The sequence below is a fragment of the Empidonax traillii genome, unplaced genomic scaffold (genome assembly GCF_003031625.1).
Source record: "Empidonax traillii isolate 1590-97213 ecotype Southwest subspecies unplaced genomic scaffold, ASM303162v1 scaffold1:size7828297, whole genome shotgun sequence".
NCBI classification, from domain to species: Eukaryota; Metazoa; Chordata; class Aves; order Passeriformes; family Tyrannidae; genus Empidonax; species Empidonax traillii.
Window position 1 is genome coordinate 1409006 of NW_020955194.1, and position 25794 is coordinate 1434799.

The 25794-nt window shown below is 37.8% G+C and overlaps 1 protein-coding gene across 19 annotated transcripts in view; it reads right to left on the reverse strand.

The window, feature by feature from the left end:
- Nucleotides 1-25794, reverse strand: part of KDM6A (lysine demethylase 6A) — a 148397-nt gene that overhangs the window by 37315 nt on the left and 85288 nt on the right. For 3 of the 19 annotated variants that reach the window (XR_003570818.1, XM_027880362.1, XM_027880276.1), the window contains exons 7-18: nt 19254-19308; nt 16605-16639; nt 14265-14330; nt 13037-13130; nt 8423-8549; nt 5718-5816; nt 5113-5332; nt 4406-4540; nt 3791-3946; nt 3055-3150; nt 1034-1138; nt 26-421 (exon numbers count right to left, since the gene is read on the reverse strand). Coding sequence is in view for 8 of the 19 variants with exons in the window: in XM_027880362.1 (XP_027736163.1) it covers nt 26-421; nt 1034-1138; nt 3055-3150; nt 3791-3946; nt 4406-4540; nt 5113-5332; nt 5718-5816; nt 8423-8549; nt 13037-13130; nt 14265-14330; nt 16605-16639; nt 19254-19308 (1584 nt within the window). In the remaining 11 variants the exon portion in view is untranslated. Of the gene's footprint in view, nt 1-25; nt 422-1033; nt 1139-3054; nt 3151-3790; nt 3947-4405; nt 4541-5112; nt 5333-5717; nt 5817-8422; nt 8550-13036; nt 13131-14264; nt 14331-16604; nt 16640-19253; nt 19309-20844; nt 20863-22621; nt 22714-25794 lie in introns of those variants that run through there. The other 16 variants (XR_003570823.1, XM_027880448.1, XM_027880623.1 and 13 more) reach the window with 10 other exon arrangements.

Here is a 25794-nt window from a genome sequence, read left to right on the forward strand (position 1 = left end):
CTCTATGAGCAAACTGAAGCTGTACCTGAGTGGAGTTAGATAGTTGGTTTTTCCACGGCTCCTCTGCGCTGCTGGTCAGGTTTGTGCGGTTATGAGGTAGAGAGAGTGCGTTTCGCTGCAGGTAAGGCACGTTTCCATTACTTCCACTTTCTGTTATGTGATTATTGCCTATCAAAATAGTGTCTGTACTACCCAGCGTTCTTGCTGTGCTGCAGGGAACGGGGCCTGCTGGAAAGGGTCCATTAGCCATAGGCTGCCCGGGGCAGGCGGGACGGATTCCACGCTGAGCGACGTTAGGCACTCTGGTCAGAGCAACCTGTGGCTGCTGACCAGAGACAGAGTTTGTAGGCAGTGATGAATCAGCTGTTGGCCCGTTAGGAATTCCAGTAGATCGTACCTGTGCAACTCCTGTTTGTCTCATCTAATGAAACAGGGACAAAGCACAAGAGCGTTGGCTGCAGAATTCAGAAAGCAAGGATCATGCAATGTTTGTGTACTTCACTGCACTGGCCAATTCCAGTTCCAATTCCAATTCTACACATCTTCACGGCTGCTTTTGAGAACCAAGGTAACTGTCATGCTCATGAAAGTGCTGAGTAAATTTTAAGGTAAAGCTATCAGCACGCTTTTCTTCTGGGCCCTTCAGTTTGAGTATTTTACTGCTGAAAGTGGACACTGAGAGAGACAGAAGCGAACAAGGACAGCAGGACAGAGATGCTGCAATACCGCTCACTACGACTACGTATTTTTCAAGTCAGACTGCTTTTAGATGAGTCCACTCACTTCAGCTGGAAAGTGTGGCTTGAAAAGTTTTACATTATCTGGCAGCCCTATAATAAAACACAGCTTAAACCCGTTACATTTCCACCACTAATCAACAATTGTACTTCATACAAAAAAAGATAAATTATTGTTAACGCAGCAAAAGGCATGAGAACTCTGCACAACGGAAATTCTTCAGAATTCAAGGAATGCAACAGACACCATTACTGAGAAAGGTTTTGTAAAAGAGAAAAAATATTTTTGTTCTCACCTGCTGGTGTTGCTGCATCAAGACAAACTGACTCTCCAGCTGTTCCAGCATAAGTTTCTGTGCTGGATTTAGATTATTTCGGTTTGCACGCAGCTGTTCCAAGTGCTAAAAAAACAGCAGTGTGGTTCAGAATCGTTAAAATTGCATGGGATTTTTAATAACTTTCTTGCATACAATACTAAAATGTACCCATGAAGTCAAGACTAGTAAAGCTGAAAACAATTTTGAGATTTCTGCTGCAGACTGAAACATCTTTCCAAACACTGTTTTGCAGCCAAACCTTAACACCAGCTACTAAAATTGCAGAGACTCCGCAAATTATTTGAGCGTATAATTATTATTTACCACACTAAAATTAAGTGTGCTGGTACTGAAAAAGAAAACTACATTCAAGTATGATTATATGGAATTCTTATCATAATTATGTATACTTTAGCACCTTTTCGTACTGTGCTATTCTTTTATTAATACTGTTCATCACCAAGTGAATTAAACCTATAGTCACACAAGAAAATTTCTTTGGAAAATATAAAAAAACCCCCAGAAAACTACGCATTCTAATTACAGAGAGAGATATCTTAAGTTACAATACTGAACTTGTTTGCAGCTGATAAATTTAAGTATCTATTACCAAAAAATTCGATCTCTTTATTAATTTTAAACTACTCAGCGCAGCCCATCATTCTACCAGTAAGCCTGCTGCTTTAAGTGGTATGACTTTTTAAAAAGAGGATGTTCATGCCAAAATCCCTGGATTAACAGCAGCTTCCATTCTGAAGTCCCTCTGGAAGGGAATGCAATGAGTAAGACATAAATATATGTATGTTATATATGTATATATAACATGCCATATCCATCCAGCCTCTGAGCTGCCAACTTAGAAGATGTAATAAAGGTTTCATTGCCATTCCTCTTTTACCATCTATTTTTGGCTTTGCTATTCATATATGCTGGAACTTGGTCAAGCTGTTGCCAGCAAGTCCAGTAAGTGTACTTAGATAGAGAAGCTACTTAGGTTCTCCTTAGTTGGATCTGGTAAAAGGTGAAAGTGAAAAGGGGAAAAAGTAGCAGGATGTAAAATAAGCTGAGAGAAATAATGAGAATGCTTGGAGAGAGAGAGAGATCCAGAAGAATGACTGAGGAAGGACCAAAGCGGTGGGGAGGTGGGAGGAAGAGGGAGGGGAAAATTATACAGTATAATAAAGCCAATATTGTTGAGACAGAGAAACAGCTGAAGAACTATATTGGAATTGAGGGGAACACTGCTCAGTCAATCAGAATGCCTTGTCTGCATCTGCACTGTGTTCCCTTCTATTTTTCTTTGCATCCAAAGCAACATCTGCAGTACATGGGTTCTCAGCTAGGCCTGATTTTCAAAATATGGAATTCCTGCTGAAGCTCACAGCATGCCCTAATGAACTGAAGAGACAACAAAATATCATAACAAAGAATACCTGAAATAAGGTTTCCAAACTAAAATCTATCATTTCATATAACTGTATTAGATGACATAAAGACAGAAAAGCAGCACCAGATTTCATTTGAGTAATTGCATTCTGTAGAATGTGGTTGTTTGTTTATGCAGTTTGATACGAGAAGCTACCTCAGAGGAAAAGAAGATTACATTACAATACATCTACACCTCTTTCAACATCCCCCACATTACATCGACTCACAAAACTCATTTGGCACAAAAGTGTGACAATTTGCACATCTATCTTTAAAACATTGTAAGACAAAGGAGCTGCTGTATGTTCTTACCTTATAAATTATAGAATTCATACAATGTAGGTACTCAGTTTCTGCTAGAGATCAATTATTTTACTACAGAACTAATCTCACCTAGAGAAGCCATAAATATTAGAACAACTTGAACTACACCCTGAGAATTATTTGGGAAGTATTTCACACTTAATTTCGGAAATGTGAAACTGAAACACGTCCCAGATTTATTTTCTTAAAAGGAAGAAGGGAAGGAACAAAAAATATATCAAGAGCTTCTGAAGATCTTCCACACCTACCTGTAATTTCTGTGGTGTCAAGCACCAAGAATGAATTTGTTGCTGTACAGGAGGATGTGACACTGTATGGCCACTGCTCCAAACATCTGAAGTATTCTGAGAGAAAACATTACATTAAAATGTGTGACTATCAAAGGGTCCACCTAGTTTCTTTTACTATCTAGATTTTATCTTGCTTATGAAAGAACTAGTCATTGTTTCAAGAATATCAACATAAACAAAGAATATACTAAAATACACCAAGTCTCACTCTACCATTCCCAACAGTATCAGAGTAGTCTGAGGAAAAAGTTAATGATCCCTAATATTATAACGAGAAACAAGCAAATCAAATTATGCAATTAACTTAAATGTATGCTACTTTTAAAACTGAATACTTTATCTACTGTAACACTATTACATGATGATGAAACACTTGAATTCTAAATATAAGCAAAGGCAATAGACAGGATGACATGATCGTCTCCCTCTCCACCATCAGACTACAATCGTACTTCCTCCCTTACACAGCTATGACTGCAGTTAAGTGCCACTGACCTGCACTGCCCTTTATGTCTGAGCTGGAATCTGATTAAACACATCACTGAAAAATCCTTTTTAAAATTTCTAAAAACATTCCCCACCTTGATGCCAAAGGATTAAAATTTTACAGCACAAATTCTGTGCATGCTGCATCATTTGAATACATATTTCCATATAATTTTGGTAGGGGGCTCTAGTTCATCGGAATATATACCTTTGTTGGACTAGATGTTCTTTTCCTCTTGGCAGGACTGGTCAGGTCATCTACTTGGCTAGAAGGAATCATGTGTAGTGGCAAGGATTGCTGTGAAATTGGTGTTTGAGTGAGGCCTAGTACAGGTTCAGTATTTGGATGATGAGGTTTACAAGCCTAAGAATCACAGAAGGAAGACAAAAATATGGTTCTATATATTCTTAATGCTTTCCTTTAAATTTTATAATTTTAACAGCCCACATGTATTAAAAGGGCCGAGTAGAAATTCTGAAGCTGATCTCAATAACTGAAAAATCAGTTTCCATATGGTCATCAATGGAGGAATGTGTACCTTTCACGGGATTATTAAACCACTGCAGCATTTCTATTTAAGATGAAATCTTTAAAAATCATGAAAATCCACAAAGGTTCTAAATTGGTACCCCCATACTTCTCCCACATTGCAGGGAGCTTCTTGATCTAATATCCCTTTGCAAATAAATCAAAGGCCTTTTTTTTTTTTTTCTTTTTTTTAAATAAAAGCCAATCCTGTGCTCAATAAAATAAGCTTGACCACTACCGATTGTAAAGAACCCTTAAAGCTGGGCACCTGCAGAACATAACCCAACTTCTCACCTGCTGTGCTGTGTTCATGGCACCCTGCCTGGAGGTAAGCTCTGCGGGGATTGGTAGGCTCCATGCCTCCTCAATACTAGGAAGTAATTTAGTTTTATTCTGTAGACTACCTTGTGGAAGGTTACACAACTGAGCCTAGGAAAAATTATGTAAAAAGCAAATTTAACACAAGCCTACTTTAGTAAGAGCAAGTCCATGAAATCTTCCTATATGCTGTAGCTAATTATGTCTTAAAGAGAGGATAGATTTAAAATTTCGGGTTTCAGAAAGGTGCTAAGTATAAAGAGGGTAACCAGAATATAAACCTTTGTGAGAATCAGAACAAAGATGAGCTCTGGATTCAGAGGTCTCATAATTCCTTTTTTTTTTCTGAAATTGCAAACAAGAGTGAAAAGATAGTGTGTGCGTATTCTCACTATATGTTATGAGAACTTAAAAATGTAGACAATACAAAGAAAAAAAAGCAAAGTGATGTAAAACAGTATGCTTTGATTAAATGTGCAAAATAGGGTTTGTAAGGAATTAAGTTCCACTTAAAAAATGAAGAAATAAAATATTACAGGCTATGATATGCTTACAATACACATGAAAACAGGTTATTCACACCACAAACAATTTCAAGTTAAAACCTGTGTGTTACTTCTCCCCTCCCCTCTGCTGTGTATTTGGAAGAGTTATTTCCCCCTTCTTAAAAACATCAGTTTTACCTGTAAATACTTTATCCGTGCTGCAAGTGCAGAGGTATTACTACAATTTTTGCTCCTAGTTGCATTTAAGTAGCATTTAATGGCATCCTGAGGCTGGTTGCAGGACTCATAGAGTGTGCCTAGGTCCATCCAGGCTGCAGCATGGCCATGGTCCAATTGTACAGCACAGATATAGGCCTGTAAAGCATCCATAGGCTGATTTTGCTGTTGGTACAGCACACTGAATAGAAAGATTAGTGAAGTGGAGAATTAATAACAAGGCCAAAACACAAACAACTCAAATATATACATCCTCCCCACCCTCTGCCCCCCAAAAACCCTTAATAAACTTCGGCAACATATAAACCACAGAAACAACTCATATAATTTTAACGTGCAGAGTTCATCTATACGTGGTACGTTCAGTATTTTAAAGGATTGAGAAAGCAAATATAAATTCATTATTTAAACTTCATATCAGACAAGTCTGACAACATGAAGGTATAAATTAAAAAAGCTTTACAGTCTCTCAGCACACAAAATAGTTAAAAAGCTGATATTCTTTATTTATATATATATATATAAGCATGGAATAATATTACTGTATTACTCTGGATCATTCTTACCCTATAGAACACCATGTATCTGCACTTGCTTCTGATTTATCAATAGATTGCCTATAGGATATAAAGGCATCCTGAACTTTCCCAATACTTGAATAGCACCTGGGAGAAAAAAAAGAAAAAAAGAACTCTGGTAATATTTATAGAAGGTAATCATTGAGGATGGCTTACCAAGACTGTTTTGATAAATGCCAAGTCATGCAAACACACACATTCATCACTTGCTGTTTCTGAATGCCAGACATAAGCAGACTAAAACATCTTAACATGTATTACTAATGATATAGTTGAGAAGTACACCAAAACCACTTAAACCCTACCTCACTGCATTTGTAAGGAAAACAGTCATATCATATTTGAAAGATTTACATTTCTTTCCCTTGATTGATAGCTTATCAGTCAATAAGAACAATGTTTATCTACAGACAGCATTATAAAGAAACCAGTTACCTATTTCATCCAACAAATGGTTATAAAACTTAACATTCTACAAGACAGAATTATTGGGAGACACTGACCAACTCAAACAGGATGGTTCCTGATTGCCTGGGAAGTTTTTATGTGCATTTCTTGCATCTCAATAATATTCAAATAATGAAAACCAAGCCACTTACTTGTACTGCACATACAGAGCACCAAACTGTGCTACTCTGAATTTTTTTATAATTTCTTACTTTATTATTTTTCACATACAAATTCAAAGGTATTCTGGTATTAAAGAGAACTACAATTATACCATAGGGAATAATACCTACTGTTTTAAAATCAAAAGCTTCAAATACAGCCAAGATCAGATATCTGTATATATACATTTACTACTTTAATCTGTAATAGCTGAGTCTTACATTGTTTGTAACAAGTTTCACTGTTGCAAAAAGAACTGACAACTTTCAAAACACGTAAATAACATCAGAAAATTTATTCCAGTAAAAAATAAAAACCACATAGAACAGTACAGGCAAAGGTTTGTCAAACATGCTACACTCTTTCAAGTGTTCTTGAAGCACACAAGGAAAGGAATACAGTAAACCACAGCATTCCTTCGCCCAAAAACATCCATTAAGTCTGAATACAATGTTTCAGAAGATCGTTTAATCACTGTCTAACCCAATTTCCAATAGACATTGTTCAATCTGCTTATCAGATAAATAAAGCCTCTCATTAGAACAGCACTAACAGGAGGCCCCCAACAAAACTTAGGGTGATGGAGTTTTTCCAGTGGAGAGGAGGGTGGTATGTTTTTGAAGGTAGATTTAAACCAACTTAGTCTCCAGTTTGGACAACCAGCAGAGGAAGGAGTAACACAAGGTAATACATGAGAAAGGAAAAAGAGTAAATGCACAACCCCACAAAACTTTCTTTGCTCTTCTGCCACCGTATGCAATGGAGAGAAATGGAGCACAGAAACATTTTTGCTCTAGTTCTCCCTGCAGAGTCTAAGAGATGCTCCAACTAAATTTTCCACCCCATTTCCAGCATTTGCCCCCCGCCCCCGTGTCTGCAGGGTCCTGGGTTTCACTGTGACCACGTCCAAGCTGTGGCACTGCAGGAATTGGAGCAGAGCAGCTGCACACACACAGCTCATGGAGTCCTGGCTCTGTCCTGCTGCCTAAGAACTCAACTCAAGGCAGGTGGAATGGGACTACTGAGTTAAAAAACAGGATTTCGGCCCAGTGGAAGATCAGATGAGCCAGATGATCCCTGGCTCATTTTCCCTTTTCCCTCCTCATCTGCCCTTTGCCTTTCAACTCAGTGCTGGTGTTCCTCCCTCAGCCTACACAAAGCTGGCTGAAGAGCCCTGTCCTACAGAACAGCTGGAAGAATCAGCATGACAAAACCAAAAATAAGTTCCAGTTGTATGTCACCAGAGTCTCCAAGAACACTGCCTGGAAGATACTGGGGCTGGGATATTAATTTTATTTTTGCCTCATTCTTTTCTGCTGCATTTTTCAAGAGAACTGGCCTGTTCTTATATGGACTTGAATTGTCCTCAAAGCTTTCTCCAAAACCTCATTATTTCAATAGTTATAGCTTGTTTCTGTAAAGGTACTCTATTTTCTTAAAAAGGAGACCAAGAAAACTCATTCAATTGATATGACTTATATCTGGGATGTTACTTTTCAAGTAAAAAATACTGTCCTAAAGTACAAAATTACAGAACACTCAAATAGAAATTAGAATGGATTAGTCTGAGCTATGGCCTAATGTGCAGTTACTTTTTAAGTGGATGTATACCTAGGAAGATATTTGTGTTTTAGTGCAAAAACTGACTGAGATTAGGAGGGGGATTCTGAGAAAATAAAGAGCAAAAGAACTGTGACCATTTACAAAAAAGAGAGAGAGAACAGAAGATGTGGGAGGAGGACGAGAAACAGGTAGGGCATATTCAGATTCCTGTAAATGCCCCCCAGGCAGGGCATATTCAGATTGCTGTAAATGTGCAGACTGAATAATAACTAAAAAAAAAAAAAAAGAAGGACCACTTGGGTAACATACTTCAACTTCTAATCTATATTCATCCCAAATATGTTAGCACCTTGTCTTTTTATACACTTCCCTGAAAATGTTAGACTTCAGTACATTCATATATCCTTTCCCTTTTCCTCTGAAAGGATTAAGAAGAAAAAGAGTGTGAGTTACCCACAGTAACGAGTATCCTCAAAAAAATTTACAAATCTAGTTACAGTGTCTATAAAGTCTTTTCTCACCTTCCAAGGAAATACCAGGATTGACCAGAATTTGGATCTGCTTCTAGAGATTTCTGGAGATACTGTATAGCATAGCTTTCCTTGGTTGCCTTGTCTCCAAGTTGATCCACGGTGTGATGCATCCAGCCTACAAAGAGAATCCATAAATGGCAGAAGTGAAATTCCCCAAGACCATTTAATACTTTGGCACAGCAGGATATTCCTAGCATTAGTGTCTCTTTAAAAACAGGAATACCAAACAATAACATCACTTACATATAATACTACGAATGAAATTTTAAAAACTTTTAAAGTTCTTTCCTAAGAAAGGACCCAAAGTTAAAATCACTTTAATGTACTGTTAAAGGGTATTTTTTTGTTTAAATAATTTTCTATGAGGTTAGTAGCATAATTATGAACTCCTCAATCTTCTACCACAAAAAGTGAATCTGAAAATGTTAACTCTCTCCTCCTCTGAACACAGACACCTACCCAGACACTGAAAAATGCCACCACCATTCTCTCTGTCACACATATCAATTATGTAATATATATATACATATAACATCTACATATTGTGTTTACTCCTTTTCTTCTAAATCCTCATATTTGACCTGTATCTACATTTGTACTAAGAAATTTTGCATCTCCACTTAAATGTTTCTTACGCTGTCATTTCATCTTCATTACTACAACATCCTTCCTGTTCACCTTGACAAATGCCATCACCTCTCATCTACGTAACAAATTCATCTAACCACACATCATATTCTTTCAAAGGCCTCTTCTTCTTTCATTACATTAGACAAGTTATTCATGCCCACTTTAAAGGCCTCCCACAATCCTTACTCCCAAATAGTATTTTACATGCAATTAAAACACATCTCTGCTCTGGCACTGACACAAGGCTTGGTTACCATTCCAAATAAAGCACCTTCATCATCTTCTCAAGCTGCTCCTCATCTGCCTCCAAGCTCAGATGGAATTCCTTCAAGCAGCCACAAAACCATCTCACTGCTGCTCATACAAGGAGTGCAAACAAGGAAATCCTCTGTGGCAGGCAGCTGGTTTGCTGAAATCACTGCAGTGCTCAGCAACGTCTGGCTGTTCCCTCAATATCCACGTATTTTTCTGAACAACCCACTGCTTTTCAGCCATTTGTAAAACGTAAGATGTGACAAAGGACTGTCCCTATGTATTTACAGTGTCCCACCCATACATGGTCCCTTGTGGGACACTGTGATACCAATTTCATAAAATAAAGCTCTAATTACCTACAGAGTTGTACACACACCTGCACTGTACGTCCATTTAAAAGCTCTGTGAGCTGAACTTCAGCACCCTAAGCTTACCTAAGCTTTCTGATGAAGTCTAACTACAAGGTAATACCAAAGGATCAGATCTCATCTGAAATGCCAGAAAAAGTAGGTAAGACTGAGAACTGATCTGAAGAGTAGTTGTAGCTTTACTTCACTCTCTGTAATTAGACTATACCTTAAGTATTTCATTCTACCTGTTGTATACAGTTTGTTCTTTATTCCTTGGGCTCACAGTTGTTAACAGACACCACAACATTTCTGCAAACTTCCAAGCTTTAACAAAGGCAATAAAAAATAAAATCACATCTACCGAACAACGTCTGCCTGAGGTGTTTTAAGAAATATCACTTGGAAACTGTGGTCACATGTAAAAGTTCAAATATTTCACGGACTGCAAAAAATGTCAGGTTAGGAGTCAAGTGGTTATAGTACTGAAAAAAAAAAAGTACTTTATCCTGACTGAAAATCAATCAAGTCAGAACTCTACGGATCAGGGCAAAAAAAGGAAGTAAGAAAACCCAGGGATTTTTGCAGAGACATAAAACATACACAACTTTCTGTCATGAAGTTAGTAAACAAGGTAGCTTTTGATTCAAATCCCAAGTCACTGATGCTCTTAAGAAAACAGAAGATACTCATGCTTTAAGAAAAAAGGCTTATGTGAGGTTGGTTATCAGAATTCACCTGTGTAACTGTTCATTAAGGATATATGTATCAGGTGCTGTGCCAGGCAAAGCCTGAGATGAAGATAATAGTTCAGGGATTACAAACAAGGGTAAAAAAAGACATTAAACAATTTCCTGTATCTCTGGAAATGTTGTGTGCCTATTTTCTGTTTCATCAGAATCTTTCTGGATTGAAAGATAACATGCTGTATCTTCAGGAGATCTTTACTGAGGTTCGCTGATAAAAAGAACAAATCTATTTCTAGGAGACAGAAATGAGAACCAGCAATCCCTATCTGGTTTCACTGCTGAAACAAGGGTTGCTTCCCAGATTTATCTTTCTCTGCAGGGAGGTGAAAAAGGCAGAAAGCAGGAGGAGTGTGAACAAAAGTTTTCCACTAGAATAGCACGGGTAAAGGAAACTACATCTGCTCTTCTTGTGCATGAAGTGAAGAACATACATAAAGGTGGTGATGGAAAACCCCTGGACAGCTGTGCAGCTTCCCACTTGGAAGACCTTACCCCATTTCTTAACCAGCATATTGATTACTCTTCCACTCCTGGAGACATTTTTAATATATGATAAACAGACCCACAGATTTTGTCCACACTTCACAAATATCCTGTGCTCTTTCCCAGTTCTTCACAACCTCATTTGGAACAAATCCCTCTGATGTGCTTGTGGTAGAGTGGTCTTTTTAATGCTTATCAGCCACTCTCATGCTGAACTTGTGGCACTCACTTTTCCCCAGTAAACATCATTGTCTCTGAGGAGATGAAGCTCTTCTCCATTCCAGCACCTCGTGATGTCTCATCCAATTACATGGACACCATCTAGGAACGCCCCTAGCCAAAAATTAATGGAAGACTGCTTTGGGAATCTCTAAGCAGATGCTTATGTTGTAGTTGCACTCTTTCTTATGCAACAGCTGAGTAAAACTGGAGAAAGAATACTGAGACAGATTAGATCTTCAGTCTCATTAATTTAATGTAATTTTGGGCAAAGCGGTGAAGAGAATTGTTGTCCGGAATAGCAAAAAAGAGAAGAAACTGCTCTTATCTAACTGCAGAGATCTTACTGTTATGTCTACCTGAGCTAGTCAGCACAAATCAGCTTAACTGGGTGTGTGTTTATCTGGGAATCACAGGGTTCTCCTCCACAGTCACGGCTGCTAAAGACTAAATCTGTGATAAACACCACACTGATAAACACTACTGTTAACAGAAAAGAGAAGAAGAAATGGTATTATTCCTTGAATGTTCTGGTTAAGACCACTCTATCCCTTTCTCCACAGAGAAGCTACACCCACACAACAGAACTGGGTGACCTATACTGCTTGAATAAAGACAGTTAATCCAGTTTTCAGACAGCAGACAATTCTCAAAGTCACTGCTCTCACTGTTCGCACAGAGACCTGTGGCAGGGTTTTATGAATACGGCCATGTGCCTTTGCTTCTATTGTGGCAACATACATCAAACAGAGCTGAAAAAGGACTGGTCAGCTCTTTTGAGAAGCCTGTCTTCCACTGATCAGATGTACAGCCCTTCTGGATGAAACTGCTGACAATTTATGCTTGGTGACATAATGCCAAGCTAAAAAAATAAACTCAAAGGGCTTATTGAAATATAAGCAACACAGCCCTGTGACAGCAAAAAGAGCAGCACCCAGAGTCCTGCACAGAACTCCTCCCACAGTTTCATTTTGATTTCATACACAGATGACTCAAAATTAGCCCACTGATTTTGACATTTTGTCACAGAAGACAAATTATCCCACTCCAAATCCATATACAACCTGCATTACAGAAAAAAAGAAAGCACTGCGGCCACAACTTTGTGCCAGTTACAAATTCAAGTTAAATGACCACTATGTAAAGTGGAAAACCAAAAAAAAAATATGAGTGTAAGCAGGCTAAATTAATTTTTAGAATAATAAATTAGATGAAGAACATGGAGAAGGTGAATGAGGAAGTTTCACGCTTGGTTGAATAATTTTAAAAAAATATTCTGGAAATATTTTATAAGGTATATAGGACACAAGTGTTCTATTTTACGCATCCACTAGAAATTCTAGTCTAAAAATTATTTAGCAGCTTTCTATAAAAATGGAAAACGATCGTTTTTTAAAAAAATAATTCCTTTTCACTTTTTAATGTGTTTTCTTTTACAGAATATGATGATAAACCTTTTAATTACACAAAGAGGTTTTCATTACATAGTATAACTAGAGAAAAAGAAAAGGTAAATTTTTCAGTTGCCATGTTCTTCTAGTCTGCAATAGAGAAGAGTATTTTGGTTTACTGCAGTTAGCCTGGCTTTTCAAGGGATGTTATTGGAGGCAGAACAGAGAACACAGAATTCCAACTGCTGCACTCTTTCTCTGAAAACCCACCCCCTCATTGCTCAAAATCTGTAACACACGGACTGCAGCAAGTCTAGGAGCTTTTTAATTTTCTAAGTTTAATTATTTTCCTCCTCTCTTATTTACTTAATTATCTACTGTTACATATTCTATATTGGGTGGAAAAACCTCTCGTATCATACTCAGTGTGTCTAAGGCTCGTTTGGAAAGGGAGCCTTAAACAACACTGCTGAAGGCAAAGATGGAAAAACGAAACACAGAGGAAAAATAAAAGTTAATTTTACATACCTAACTGCTGTAAGACAGTTGCTTTTACTTGTGCAGGAAGGTTTTCGATCTGCAAAAGCTGTTCATAAGCTTCCTTTGCAGAGTGATACTTTCTCTGCAAAAGGAAAAAAGTAAATGGATTAATCATAGAGCTTACAACAGATCACCAATAGCAACGATTTCACAGCACTGACAGCACACAAACACATTGACAAAAATTTCTAGAATTTTTTTTTTGCATACAGTGCATATGAAAGCTTTAATGAGTGACATATATAGAGGGTAGGAGAATAACTTCCATAAATATAGTATTTATTATAAACTGACTAAGAATATACTGAAAAGAATTGAGAGAAATTTGAAGATTATTAAATTTGGTCAACTCCTCATACATGCATTATGCTTTTTACTCTAAAATGAATGTTCTGCTTTTAAGGGGACTACTTCAATGTGAGTGTACATCTGAAAAAACCCTCCACCAACTGCTCCCAGGAAATTTGTAACAGAAACCAAGACTGGTGTCTGATATAATTTTGCCTCTTTCCTTCCTTTGGTATATTTGAGCTGCCTCTTTCACCATATTTGTTGTCCTGGTAAGAGTCCCACCATATGTAAAATTAAAAGGACTATGCCTAGGTAATGAAGGTATGCCATTTTATTATCTACTACATAGTTTAAGTGTGCTTAGAGCCTGGAAACACTCAATTCATTACTCCCTATACAAACAGGTGTTGGTACAGAAAACACATTTCCAGGTTAGGATTGGGATCTTTATCAACTTCTCTGAACAGTATGAGCTATTTTGTATATATTAAAGGCTAAGACTTCTCAACAGATGAATTATTTGGTAATAATATCAGCATTTATCTTCGCGTTTTCTAACCATAATCGCTCAACAGTGAATGTATTTAAACATTCAGTTCTTCTGTTCCTCCTCTCCCACAGATATGCTTTCAGATAATTCAACATTACACCTCATCCAGGCAAACAGATGAAGAGCACATTAAAATAAATGGGGCCACCTAAATGCAAATGACTGTGGCTTAGTTACTTTTTTTTTTTTTAAGCACAGAGTGCACAGTAATGAGTACTGGTGTTTTAAAAGGGACTCTAAACAATATAAATACCTAACAGAAGAAGTTAAAAATGCTATTAGGTTCTTGAAATCTCAAGAATCACAAAAGACAAGTCTGGTGATTTTAAAACCTTATTCTAGTCAGGAAGAAAAATTAAAGCAGCAATTACATACTTTCAAATGGAACAAGGGGAAGTTGGTAGGAAAGATTTTTAATTGGTGTTCATGAAATGCAGACAACTGGTAAGAAAACAAATAATATAAATAAATAAAATATCCATGTCCAGCAAAAGAAAAACAATCAGGAAAAAACTTTAAATTTAGCATTGGGAAAAAAATTTGTAGTTTATGACTATGAATAAGCAAATGAACAGAGGTTCACAGTAAAGCATGAGAGCAGAGGCAGCAATCCAGATGTCAGACAAGTAAATCTTAGTGCCTAATATTCACATCTTGAAAAAGATGTTTACATGCTTGGGAGGATTCAGAAATATCTATTAAAATAAAGCATGTTTTTCAGATCCAGAGTATTTTTTGCTTGTATTTCATAGAATCACAATGGTTCAGGTTGGAAGGGACCTTAAAGATCATCTAATTCCAACCTCCCTGCCATGGGCAGGGACACCTTCCACTAGGCCAGGTTGCTCAGAGCCCCACCCAACTTGGCCTTGAACACTCCCAGGGATGGGGCAGTCACAGCTGCTTTAGGAACTGTTCCAGTGCCTCACCACCCTGCCACTGAAGAACTTCTCCCTTATATCTGTATGCTAATTCCAAAGAACTGAAGTCTTTGATGTTTGGCTGCATCATGAACGGTCTTAGAAATGCAAAAGGGGAGGAGAACCAAACACAGCATCTCGCTTTAGACACCCTCTAAGCTCCCCTAAGCACTGCCACAGATGAAATAACAGAAATTGGCATTAAACACCAGGAAAACCACTGCCAATTCTTATCAGCACCAGGTTCATCTCTTGTTCAGAGGCTGGCAACCCATCATTTAAACTCCAGTACTGTGGTACTTAATTAAGGAATGAATTAACTTTTACAATATCAGAGAACAGGTAATTTTCAAATACATGGAGGAGTTAAAAAAAACCTGTTTCATTGTGTCCTGTAAAAGAAACCAAGCAACCAGCCTGTCTCCAAAACCTCTCTTCATTGTGTCAGAGGTAATTTTCAGAAGTCAGGACCCCTATGGTTCTCAGTTTCTCAAATTCCAGAAGACAAGATATCCCTCCCAACAGAACTGTGAGACAAAACAAATCTAACAGCAGAATCCACTGAAACCTTTTTGCTCTGGCTTGCAGTAAAATGAAGTTCCTGCTGCCTGTGGCTGTCAGTCAGAAAGCACAGTTTAAGCACCACCAGCACTGGTCACACAACTATTCAGGGCACCTGAGATGGTGACCTGAGGTGTTCCACTTGCTTTTGATCTGCCAGGAGTAACAGAACTAATGCACTGAGGATGCTCTGTCACATAAACGTGTCAGAGGTGCTCCAGTGCCCGGGATGAAATCTGGATGGTGGCCAAATAAGAACCATAACATTCCAAGAAGTTGGTAAATGGTGCTTTGGGACAGGAGATTTCTGTCCTCTCATGCAGCCTTGCACCAAAAGCATTCAAAAGAAAAGCGTTTTGTTTGTCAGATCTGTATCTTTTATTTATATATAAATACCTAAGGCCATTTTTCACTGTGCCATCAGAAGACAGCACGCACTTCATCAAGCTACTTTCCAACTGACTGAAAATACAGTTTATGTCTGTCATCCATTTCGATTACAACTGGTTTTGTTTTCATGCCACATCCCTTCCTCAGTCATATGATACCTATAAACATGATAGAAGGGCACAAAATCTAGATTATATAACCAGTCAGTCAAATTACAAATATACAATAGCTACTTCAGTAGCTACTTGGTTTTGATTTACTTGTGTTCTGGAAGCTCAGGGAATGTTCTATAATTTCCCAAGGGATTCACCTAGAAAATTTCACGGTAGGATTTGATACAGAATTAATAAGCTTTATGTGCTGTTGACCTCAGATTACAAATGTCACATATCTTCACTTAAATTTGAAAATTGAAAAACTGAATTTGAACATTCCATGTCACATGTACTTAAAAGGCACGTGGGCAACTGTCTGGAATTGGATCTATGTGTACATGTGTATATGTAAAATACAATATGAGTATCTAAGAACTGAGAAACTTCTTAAATATGAATATAATTTCATAAGAGAATTTTCCTAAAAGTTATATTTTGGGATTTTTTTTTTGCACTTAATTTGGGAGAACAGTAAACATGTTTATTAAAATAGCTGCTCCGTTTTACAGCACGACAGTCCACATACAAAATATTTTTACTTCAGCCAAAGCAAATAAAGTTTCTTTAGTGATTCAAGACTTAAGTCTAACTTTACTAAAGCATCTATAATCTGAATTCCAGAGACCAACTACATCATATAGTTCAAAACTCAACTAACCACACTTTATAACTATGAGCTTAAAGCTTACCTGGATTTCATATAAGTGGGCAATGTGAAACTGAACTGTAAGAGTGGGAAAATCAAAATTATTAGTTTTAATCAACAACAACATGTTTTTTTCAAGAGAGGACTAAATGACATTTCAAACTTATTGATGCAAAACAGACAAATTACGTTTTGAAGATATAAGAAATATATTTGTTTACATTAATATTTTACATTTAATATACCAGACCTGACAGAGGATGAGCATGTATCCTAACAAAGCATGAAAAATGTACAGAGATATTGCAGAAAGGCAGCCCATGGATTTTATCTGTATTCTGAAACACAGAGTCCATTAACCTTTTGATAAATTTAGCAATAAAATCTCTTTAGGTAGAGATGCACAAAAAGAGAACACAGGTAATTTTTTCTGTACATAACTGATTTAGAAATAAAGATTTTCATTCAACTGCAGAGAGACAGACTATCTGGGATATGGAACAGAAAACTATGGTATACACTGCCAGCTTAAATTTAGATTTTTTTTTTCTTCCTTTCCAGGCATTGTCTCTCCCCTGTGAAACTGAACTCAAAGTGTTAATTACAGATGATATTCTGATCGTTACTGTTAAGCATCTTCAATTCCTCACACAAATTGCACAGAATGCCATAATATTATCAGCATCTCTAGGAGGTAAGAAAATTGCTGGCTAGAGAAAGAAAAATGAAAGTTGTTTAGGAGCAAAATCAGAGGGAGAATTATCCTCATGCTGCTCAAATCATTACAGAAAAGGCTTGAGAACTGCTGCCCTAGACCAGCCGTGGAACGGTAGATACCTAAAGCTAATTGAGATGAATGCAATCCTTATTCTGTTTTGATGAGGAAAGAAAAGTTCCTCTGAGACAGACTTCTGCCTGACGTTCTTGAGGATTACAAGTAAGGAAATACCTGTGTTTGAGCCAAGCTCAATTTGTTTCAATTACTCAGATTCCCTTCCCTTGAAGCTACAGAATAGTGTGACACCAAATTACCATACAGGTAATTTGGAGTTTCAGGGTTTCTGTCTGGGTCATAAGGGAGGGGAAAATCTCCCTTTGTGCACTGCTTTGTCCCTCACTATAAAGAAGAAAGCTGGGTGCACTTTGGAAACCAGGTCAGAATGAAATGCATCACTTAAAATTTTAATAAACTTTTTGTGCTCCTTGCTAAAGGACACGTAACACACCCATTATGTTCACCACATCGTCAAACTTCACTCTGTACCGATGAAAGAAAAAACCCTGCTTTTGTTTCAGGGGCTCATTATCTAGAAAATCTCTCTTAATTTTTTTCCCCCCATAACAAAACCCTTTCAGTGTGAAACTCCAAAGCGACGTCAGGCCTTGTAAGGGAAAGAAATTAAAGGTATCACATTAGAGATTGCTCAAGTAGGAAGAAGACATGCTTAATAGTCAAACATTTCTGCAAGGAACACACTCAATGCTGCCACGGGGCAGTGGAGCCTTCACATGAGGCCACCCCTCTGCACAAATCTGGGGGCAGAGGAGCTGTGGGGGAAGGGTTAGGAAAACCTTACAAAAACTCAGAGATACAGTGAAAACCGATAAACTCAGTGAGAAAGAATAGGAACCAACATGAAATGTAATTAAAGAATCACGTGTCTGGTAGAAAAACAATAAAAGCCTATTGACTTAGGGAGGATTCTGCAAATTTTGACAGAATTATCTGTGCCTGTTCCTGATAAGTGAGACAAAGCTTTGAAGAAGACCTTGGAGCACAGCTGTCTCCTCGGTGCTGATAGAGCCAGTGGTTTCACCCAGGTAAACAAACTCCCTTTCAATGCCCTTGCTGACAGAATATTCACAATTCCACCCACTTCTAAGAGAAAAGCTTTTAAATATTTTATCCAACGCTTCTGAAGGGAGACTTAGGAGGTACCTTAAGCTCAACAGCACGAAGGTACCTCAAAACCTGAAGGAGCAATTTCCTTCACAACTCTGTGCCTTTAAATCCTTACAGACTCCAAAACATGCAGGAACATACACTTATCCTTGCATAAGAATTCCACTGACTATGGGTAAATACTTGCAGGATGCTCTGTAACAGCCTGCAATCCATGCTGCACATGACAGATCACACTGCACCGAAGACTGACGTGTTCAAGTACAGACTAATATATAGTCGGCAACGAATTAAACAAAAAAATCGAATAAGTTTATTACTTTTTCTTATTTCTACAGCTTAGGAGCGATGCTGAATTTTAGATCTATAAATTTAAATGGCATGAAAATAACCACTGAAAATTGACAAATAATCAAGATGCCACAAAGTTTTAAATAATAAGTCTTAAGTGTGTGCCATGGCACAAACACTGTGTTTATAAATAAATAAAAAAACAGTCAAATTGTACGTTTCCTCCAGAATTCAAGCCTTCAGAGCAATGAGCAAGCTAAGCCTCAATTTTTACTTATTCCATTTACTGAAACAATCCCCAATTCTACTGGAACATCTGTCTCCACTGATAGATGGAGAGAGGTTCTGTAGCCTCCCTTTCTCAGCACCTTTTTTTCCTCTCAGTACCTCTTTTGATTTTGAAGAATTGGTTCATTAAAAACTGATACAGTTGTGAGCATAAGACTTAAAAAAAAAAATCCACAACAAAATAAATGGAAATACTTATAGGTTACTTACTTTCAGCGTTAGACAAAGTGCAGGGATTGCAGTCAATCAAAGCTAACTGAAAATGCTGCAAAAAAAAAAAAAAAGAATTATTTGCTTTTTCAAACAAAGTAATACTAGCACAGTTTGGCAAAGTAAATCAATTTTGTACTTGAAAATCAATACTGCATTTTACCACGTGTCTTAAAAGAAAACCATTTTCAATTTCTGTTCAATTGTTTACCAGAGGAAAGTAATTTTTTTTTTTATTGCAACCACAACAATGCCTGTAGTGATGTAAGATGGCAACAGTCATCTTCACAAAACCATTGGGACAGCACCTGGAAGAATGATGGCACCCAATGAATGGTCTCTTGTGGAGAGAAATAGCAAAGCTCTCCAACTGTCTATCTAGAAAAAAATAGAACACCCTTCAAATTCAGTGATTTTAAGCCTTTAAAAACTGAACTCTTGTCAAAAAGCACTTAATACAAATACCTTTACCGTAAAACACGAGTTCATAAGGAGTTCCTAAGTTCTTACATCTGCTTCTTCAGGTATTAAGATAACTTCAGTTAAACATTATAGACTGTAAAGCCTCTAAGTTCTGAGGCAAACACTGCACTCTTCTAGAAAGAAGGTCACAAAAGCAGAGCAATGAAGTCTGTCTGTCTGGATGTGAGCAATCACTTCACAAATGTCATGTTAATCTACTGATCACTATTCACAGTTTGAGAGACAAGTGAGTTATAACGAATGGAACAGGCACAGAAACTCCAGTGCCTCTGAACTCTTCCATAAAATTCAGAGAAAATCCCTACACAGTGTAGAAATTGGATTAATATATTAAAACAACAGAGAACTACTGTTAATAGAGTTATCTGCAAAACGCAGTTTCGGGTGGCTTTTAATACTCAAAACATGACTGATGCTTTAGTATATTTTGTTTTGCTAGCACAAAAATGGTATTTTAGGTCAGACTATTCAGGATGCCAAATTAGGTGGCATCAAGAGCTTCCTGGTGCAGCTGGGAAGAAAAACATAATCCTTATTAATGCATGTATACACAAATCACTTTCAGTATTGTCACACTCAGAGCTACTACTAGATACTACCCAACTTCCCTCACGTGCTAATAATACCTTGTGCATAGCATGTCTATGTAACACATCTCAAAGATTTAGAACAATTTAACAGACAAACAAATATCTAAGAAGCCCTAATTTTAACAGAAAAAATATTAGAAAATTAACGTATTATCCATAACACAGCATAAAAAGAATGCTGATGGCTTTAATGATCTCTGTGAGGCACACACTGATGCAGCTCACTCCTCACTGACTTCCATCATCATTAGTAATATATAATAGCCTTTGAAAAGAAAACAAACTCAAGTAGAATGATAACACAAATTTATGACTTTTAATGAACATTTCATCAATGTCATCCCCAGAAGTGAGCACAAAACCCAGTGAACTCACATATGTTTTACTTGTGAAGTCACTTTTTAACCTTAGAGCAAGCAGTAAATAATAGCTTATAAGTATTATCTTATTTCTCTGCTGTGCCTGTTCCTTTTTCTACTGTTCAGCAGTCAGACAACTTACAGTCTCCCCTCACTTACATTGCAATGCAGGTTGAGTGCCTCAGAGACATCCTTTAGTCTGTTACCATAGTGACTCTACTAAGCAGGCAACTTTAAAAAAAAAAAAGGACTAAATAAAAATAAAATGCTCTATTTTAAATTGCATTTTACCTGAGAAAAGAAGAAAAAAACCCCACCACTCTGGCCTGTACACTGAGTATTCTCGATCTAAAAGGTACAAAATCCTTCTGGTACAGATGTGTCATCTTGCACTGTCACCTACAATTACTACGAGAAGCTAAAGCAGAAAGGAACAGATCTGCTCTCACCTAGCAATGCTATTATAAAAAATAAGCAGATCTAAAGAGAAACAATTGACAACTGTTCTGTAGGAGCTTTTCAGGAGGGTTATTGCAGAGAGACTCAATGACAGAAGGCAGGCAACCATATAAGAAAATGTAACCATTTTAATATATAAATATGCCAATAGTATGTGATATACAGTACAAAAAAATAGCGTGAATGTTCTCAGCAATGCCTCCTAAAAATTTAAATTTCCACTGTTACATTCGCCGAGTTCTGTATTTTAAAATCCACATCCTGTAAATTTTTTAAGTGTAGAAAATTTTTACTAGGACTGTTCACTGAGCTACAAACAGTAAATAAACTGATAAACCAAAGCAGGAACTACAAGGAAAATACACCATTTGCACGAAATAATTACCACAATTAAAAGCAATCCACAGAAACCGCAGAACCTTTCAAACCAAGAACCTCTGAAATGCACATACATGAGCAAACCTACACCTCTTGCCGGATAAATAATACATAGCTCCCCGTTAAGTATTCCAAATCAGACCAAAAAAACCAACCAAACCCATGCATGCATTTTAACACATCAACCTCATCAGCCAAAAGCAGATCCACTAATCACAATCACCAAAAAAAAAAAAAAAAAAAAAAAGGGAATAATTTCCAACTTCCATTTCTGCAACCAACAGCAGCGGCTGGCAAACATCTGCACCTCTCTCAAATATTGCAGCACTGAGGCTGCTGCTGCTGCTGCTGCTGCTGTGTGGAATAGTTGTTATGCAGGAGAGGCCGCTGCAGCTCAGAGACGACACACAATACCTCAAGGCAGACAGCAGTCTATAGAAATTCAAATCCCGGGTAAGAGGATTTACCTAGAAGGCAGCGTTCTGAATGTTAAAAACCAACAGCCTCTCTTTCAAGGGCTGCGGGCTCCAGCCACAATCAGGGAATGGCTCAGGTTAGACAAGACCCTTCAAGATCATCAGGTCCTGGATCACCTTGATTTGTAGCCATCTGTAATTGCACAGTTATCTACAGACTATTTTGTCTCCTCTGGAGTCCTTGACTTGCCTCTGATTGTGGAAACGATTCTGCAGGTAACCTTTCCACGGATCAGAGGAACAGTGGATTCCATATAAACAGAACTGATGAAAGCATTAGGTCTGGCAGTAAAATAACAGTAATCTGACACCGACTTAGGTTACATTAACATGTTATCACTACTAGAATTAAGACCAATTCTTTGCAATTTAAGAGACAAGTACCCAAGTTTTTGTTGTTTCTTTAATCAACAAATGACCAACAAAAAACGAACCATTTTCTTCTCAGTGCAAGATTTTAATACTGTCTCTGTTTACATCCAAACCTGAGACCTCAAAACAGTGATTCTACTCCCTCCTCCTCTCCAGGATGACATCAGCAAGTCTAATAGCTCTCGGTTCTGCATTTATTTAGCAAGCAAGGCAAGCCATCATCTGAAACCTGACAATTCTCACCGACTTACCATGAAGCAAAGCTCCATCATGACTCAGTGAAATTCTGTCAGGAGATGGCTTTTTCTGCCTATGTGACCTAGGTGTGATGCCCGTGTTCCTCAGAGCAGCCTTTGTTCAGATAAGTAGGACACAGAAAGCCTTGCATAACCAGCCAGGGCAGTGAGCCAAGCCTCCATTTGCCAGGGATCTCTGGGACCAGGGGAGAAGGTCAGGAGAGGACACGTCTATAGCGCTGCTGCAGCAGCTCATCGTGCTGCTCTCCAGTGCCTTCTGAGATTAGAACAAATTCAGCTCGCAAGATGAAGGTTTGTGTAGTGTAAACACTCGGTTACTTTTGTCCAACATTCAAAAAAAAAAAAAAAAAAAGGCTGGGGGAAAACTGTTACACAGACAGGGCAGAACAAAGCTGCTTGAGGACAGAGGGAACAAAGGCCACATATACAACATACACTGAATAGCAGCACTGTGCTCCGAAAAATCTCTTGTTCTGCCTAGCCCGAAGAGAAACAATATTTTCAAGCAGAACAATCCCACAAGCTGTATTTTCACCGGCCAAAAGAAGGCTGCATCTGCATTTACTGCTCAGCATCTTACACAGCGATTTTCACAAAGCCATCTCCACGCTCACCGCTGCCTGCACGTTTCATACATTATTTCTGCAACATCAGAATATAGCTATTCCTGCTTTAGGAAAGCCTGAAAGGCTGCCAGCAGCAACAAAATGCCACAGGGAAATGGGATGACTGGAAGTCTGCCACCACTGCTGCGTCCCCGGCATCGCCGCGGAGCTGATCCGCCCGGAGCTGGGGTCGTCTCAGGACTCTGCCTCCAGCCCACACAGCCGCCCAGGATGCACAGAAAGCTCAGTCCCTGCCGGGAATCTGTGCCCACACAGCTATTCTTGTACGCCAACCTTGGAGTTACACCTCATAAACGTGGACCAGCCTGGACCGTGACACCTCTCACCAGGAGAAGGTCCATGAATGTGTTTTTTGCACCAGGAAAAACACTCCTTAGGACCTGAATGCTCAGTTTCTGAATCGACTTGATTTATCTCCTCATGGTTTGTTCTTCCCCACCTCCCAAATGACCAAAGATGTCACATAGCACATTAATTCAACTTTAGCACTTACTTCTCCTCGTAATCGTGACAATTAGCCAAAAACCCAAGCAAAACTAGGTAAGAGTGAACAAAAGAAAACAGTCTGTAGGTCAGACAATGTGATATCAACACCCACTGTCAAAACCAGTCACACTGCAGTTTGATTGCAGGGCCACGTTACATTAAAAAACATGTATGGTTTTACTTCTTGTCTATGTCTCCCCCCCACACACATGCAAACAACAAAGACTTGGAGAGCAATTTCATTCCCAAATGCTGCTTTCCATCCACTTACATTTTAATTAAAATAATCTTTTGACTCATTTCATCTTGCTTTCCACAGAATGCTTTTCATGTGAAATCTTGGATATCCACCTTGCAAGAGCTGAAGCCCTTTACTTTGTTTTTTTTTACATTAAAAAAAAAAAAGCTGTTTCTGGTAGAATTACAGGCATAAAACCAGATCTAAGCAACTAAAACTTCTCATAAGTGCATTCATTTAGACTAGTTAATTTTTCTTTAATAACTAGAAATAAATACAGAAGATTTCAATGTCCAATGCTTACACTTAAAAATTACTAATCTAAGCACACATGGAAAATAAATAGGTGGTGAAACAGCACCTGAAGGCTTGATATCACAAATTTTCACTTTAATAAATACTTGTTTACTTATTACCCAGAAAAAGTACATAAAAAATGAATGATATGTCTTCAACAGCTACATGTTGGCATACAATAGCTGCAGGAGCTAAAAATATCTTTCATAAAGATATATATACAGGAGAAATATTTGAATAAGTGATGGAAAAGTGTCTGACTGATTATAAATAAGTACTTCAAGCTGTTCATCTGTATATCAGTATTTAACTTCTTCGTATTTCATGCATATGCATACAATTCATGCACATTTTCCCAATAAATTTTAATTCTTTTGCAGCCTTTTCCTTATCCTAATATAAGCAGCATGTTTTAACATTACTAACAAATGAGAACCTTTAAGAAGAATAATTAAAAAATTAAAATTATATTTAAATTGATGATTTACGGGCAAGATGAAAGCATAAGCCTGAAGCAATCTATTGGAATAACTGTTTTGTGTATAAAAAAATGAAGAAAAATTTTTGTAATTGAAAGGCAGAATCATTATTTCTACTAAAAGGCAGATAATTGAAAACATGAGAGATTTAGTTCTCATTCTTTTAAGGGTTTTGTTACCGGGTACAGGATGCACCTGTAATATGTGAAAACCAAATAAAATTCCCACGGCAGAACATTTCTTGGTTTGCCACAAAATAACCTGGTCGTGTCCAGCATTCCTACTGACCACCTATTAAAAAAAACACCCACAAAGCAAACAAAATCCAACAAAAACCCACACACAATCCAACACCAAAAATCTCCAAACTTTTTCTCCCAGAACGAATTTCCCAGAACGAAACCCCCTCCCCTGCACCACTCCCTCAGTGTTATCATTCCAACAGATACGAAAAACCAATATTTCTTTTTTCCCGTATGTACAAATTCTACACTGTCCTCTCAGACATCACGGTGCCACCACAGCTACCGCCACTAAACATAATATTCCTGGTGCCATTTGTAGGAAACGGTGAACAGAAAGAGGCACCAGGACACGTAGAAAACTGTGAAAAGGTTGGGACTGTGAGGTAAACCTGAACAGCATCTTGCTGACACAGTAATCAATTAAAAAAAAAAAAAAAATCCATCCCCCAACTCACTGCCAGTTGATTTTGGAATTAACTGCACTTTTCTGATGAATGGGGCAAATTCAGCTTTGGTGTATCCCCTCTGAAGGTAACGCTGCCCCAGCTGTCAGGTTACACAAGGACTGTTTTCTTTTCAACCAGAAGGGACACTGTTTTTTTTCGTAAGCCCGAAGGCCAAGTAATTTTCAACAGCACTGGTGTTCTTGCCAGAGTTTATGGCAATGGGATAGTGGAGCAGTCAAGGGTTCTCACAGTAATTTGCAAGTCTTAACTGCAGCAATGTTAAAAACATGCAAAAGCAGTAATTGATTTTGAAAAAACACTGGGAGTTGATTTTATGCTTGTTAAACAGC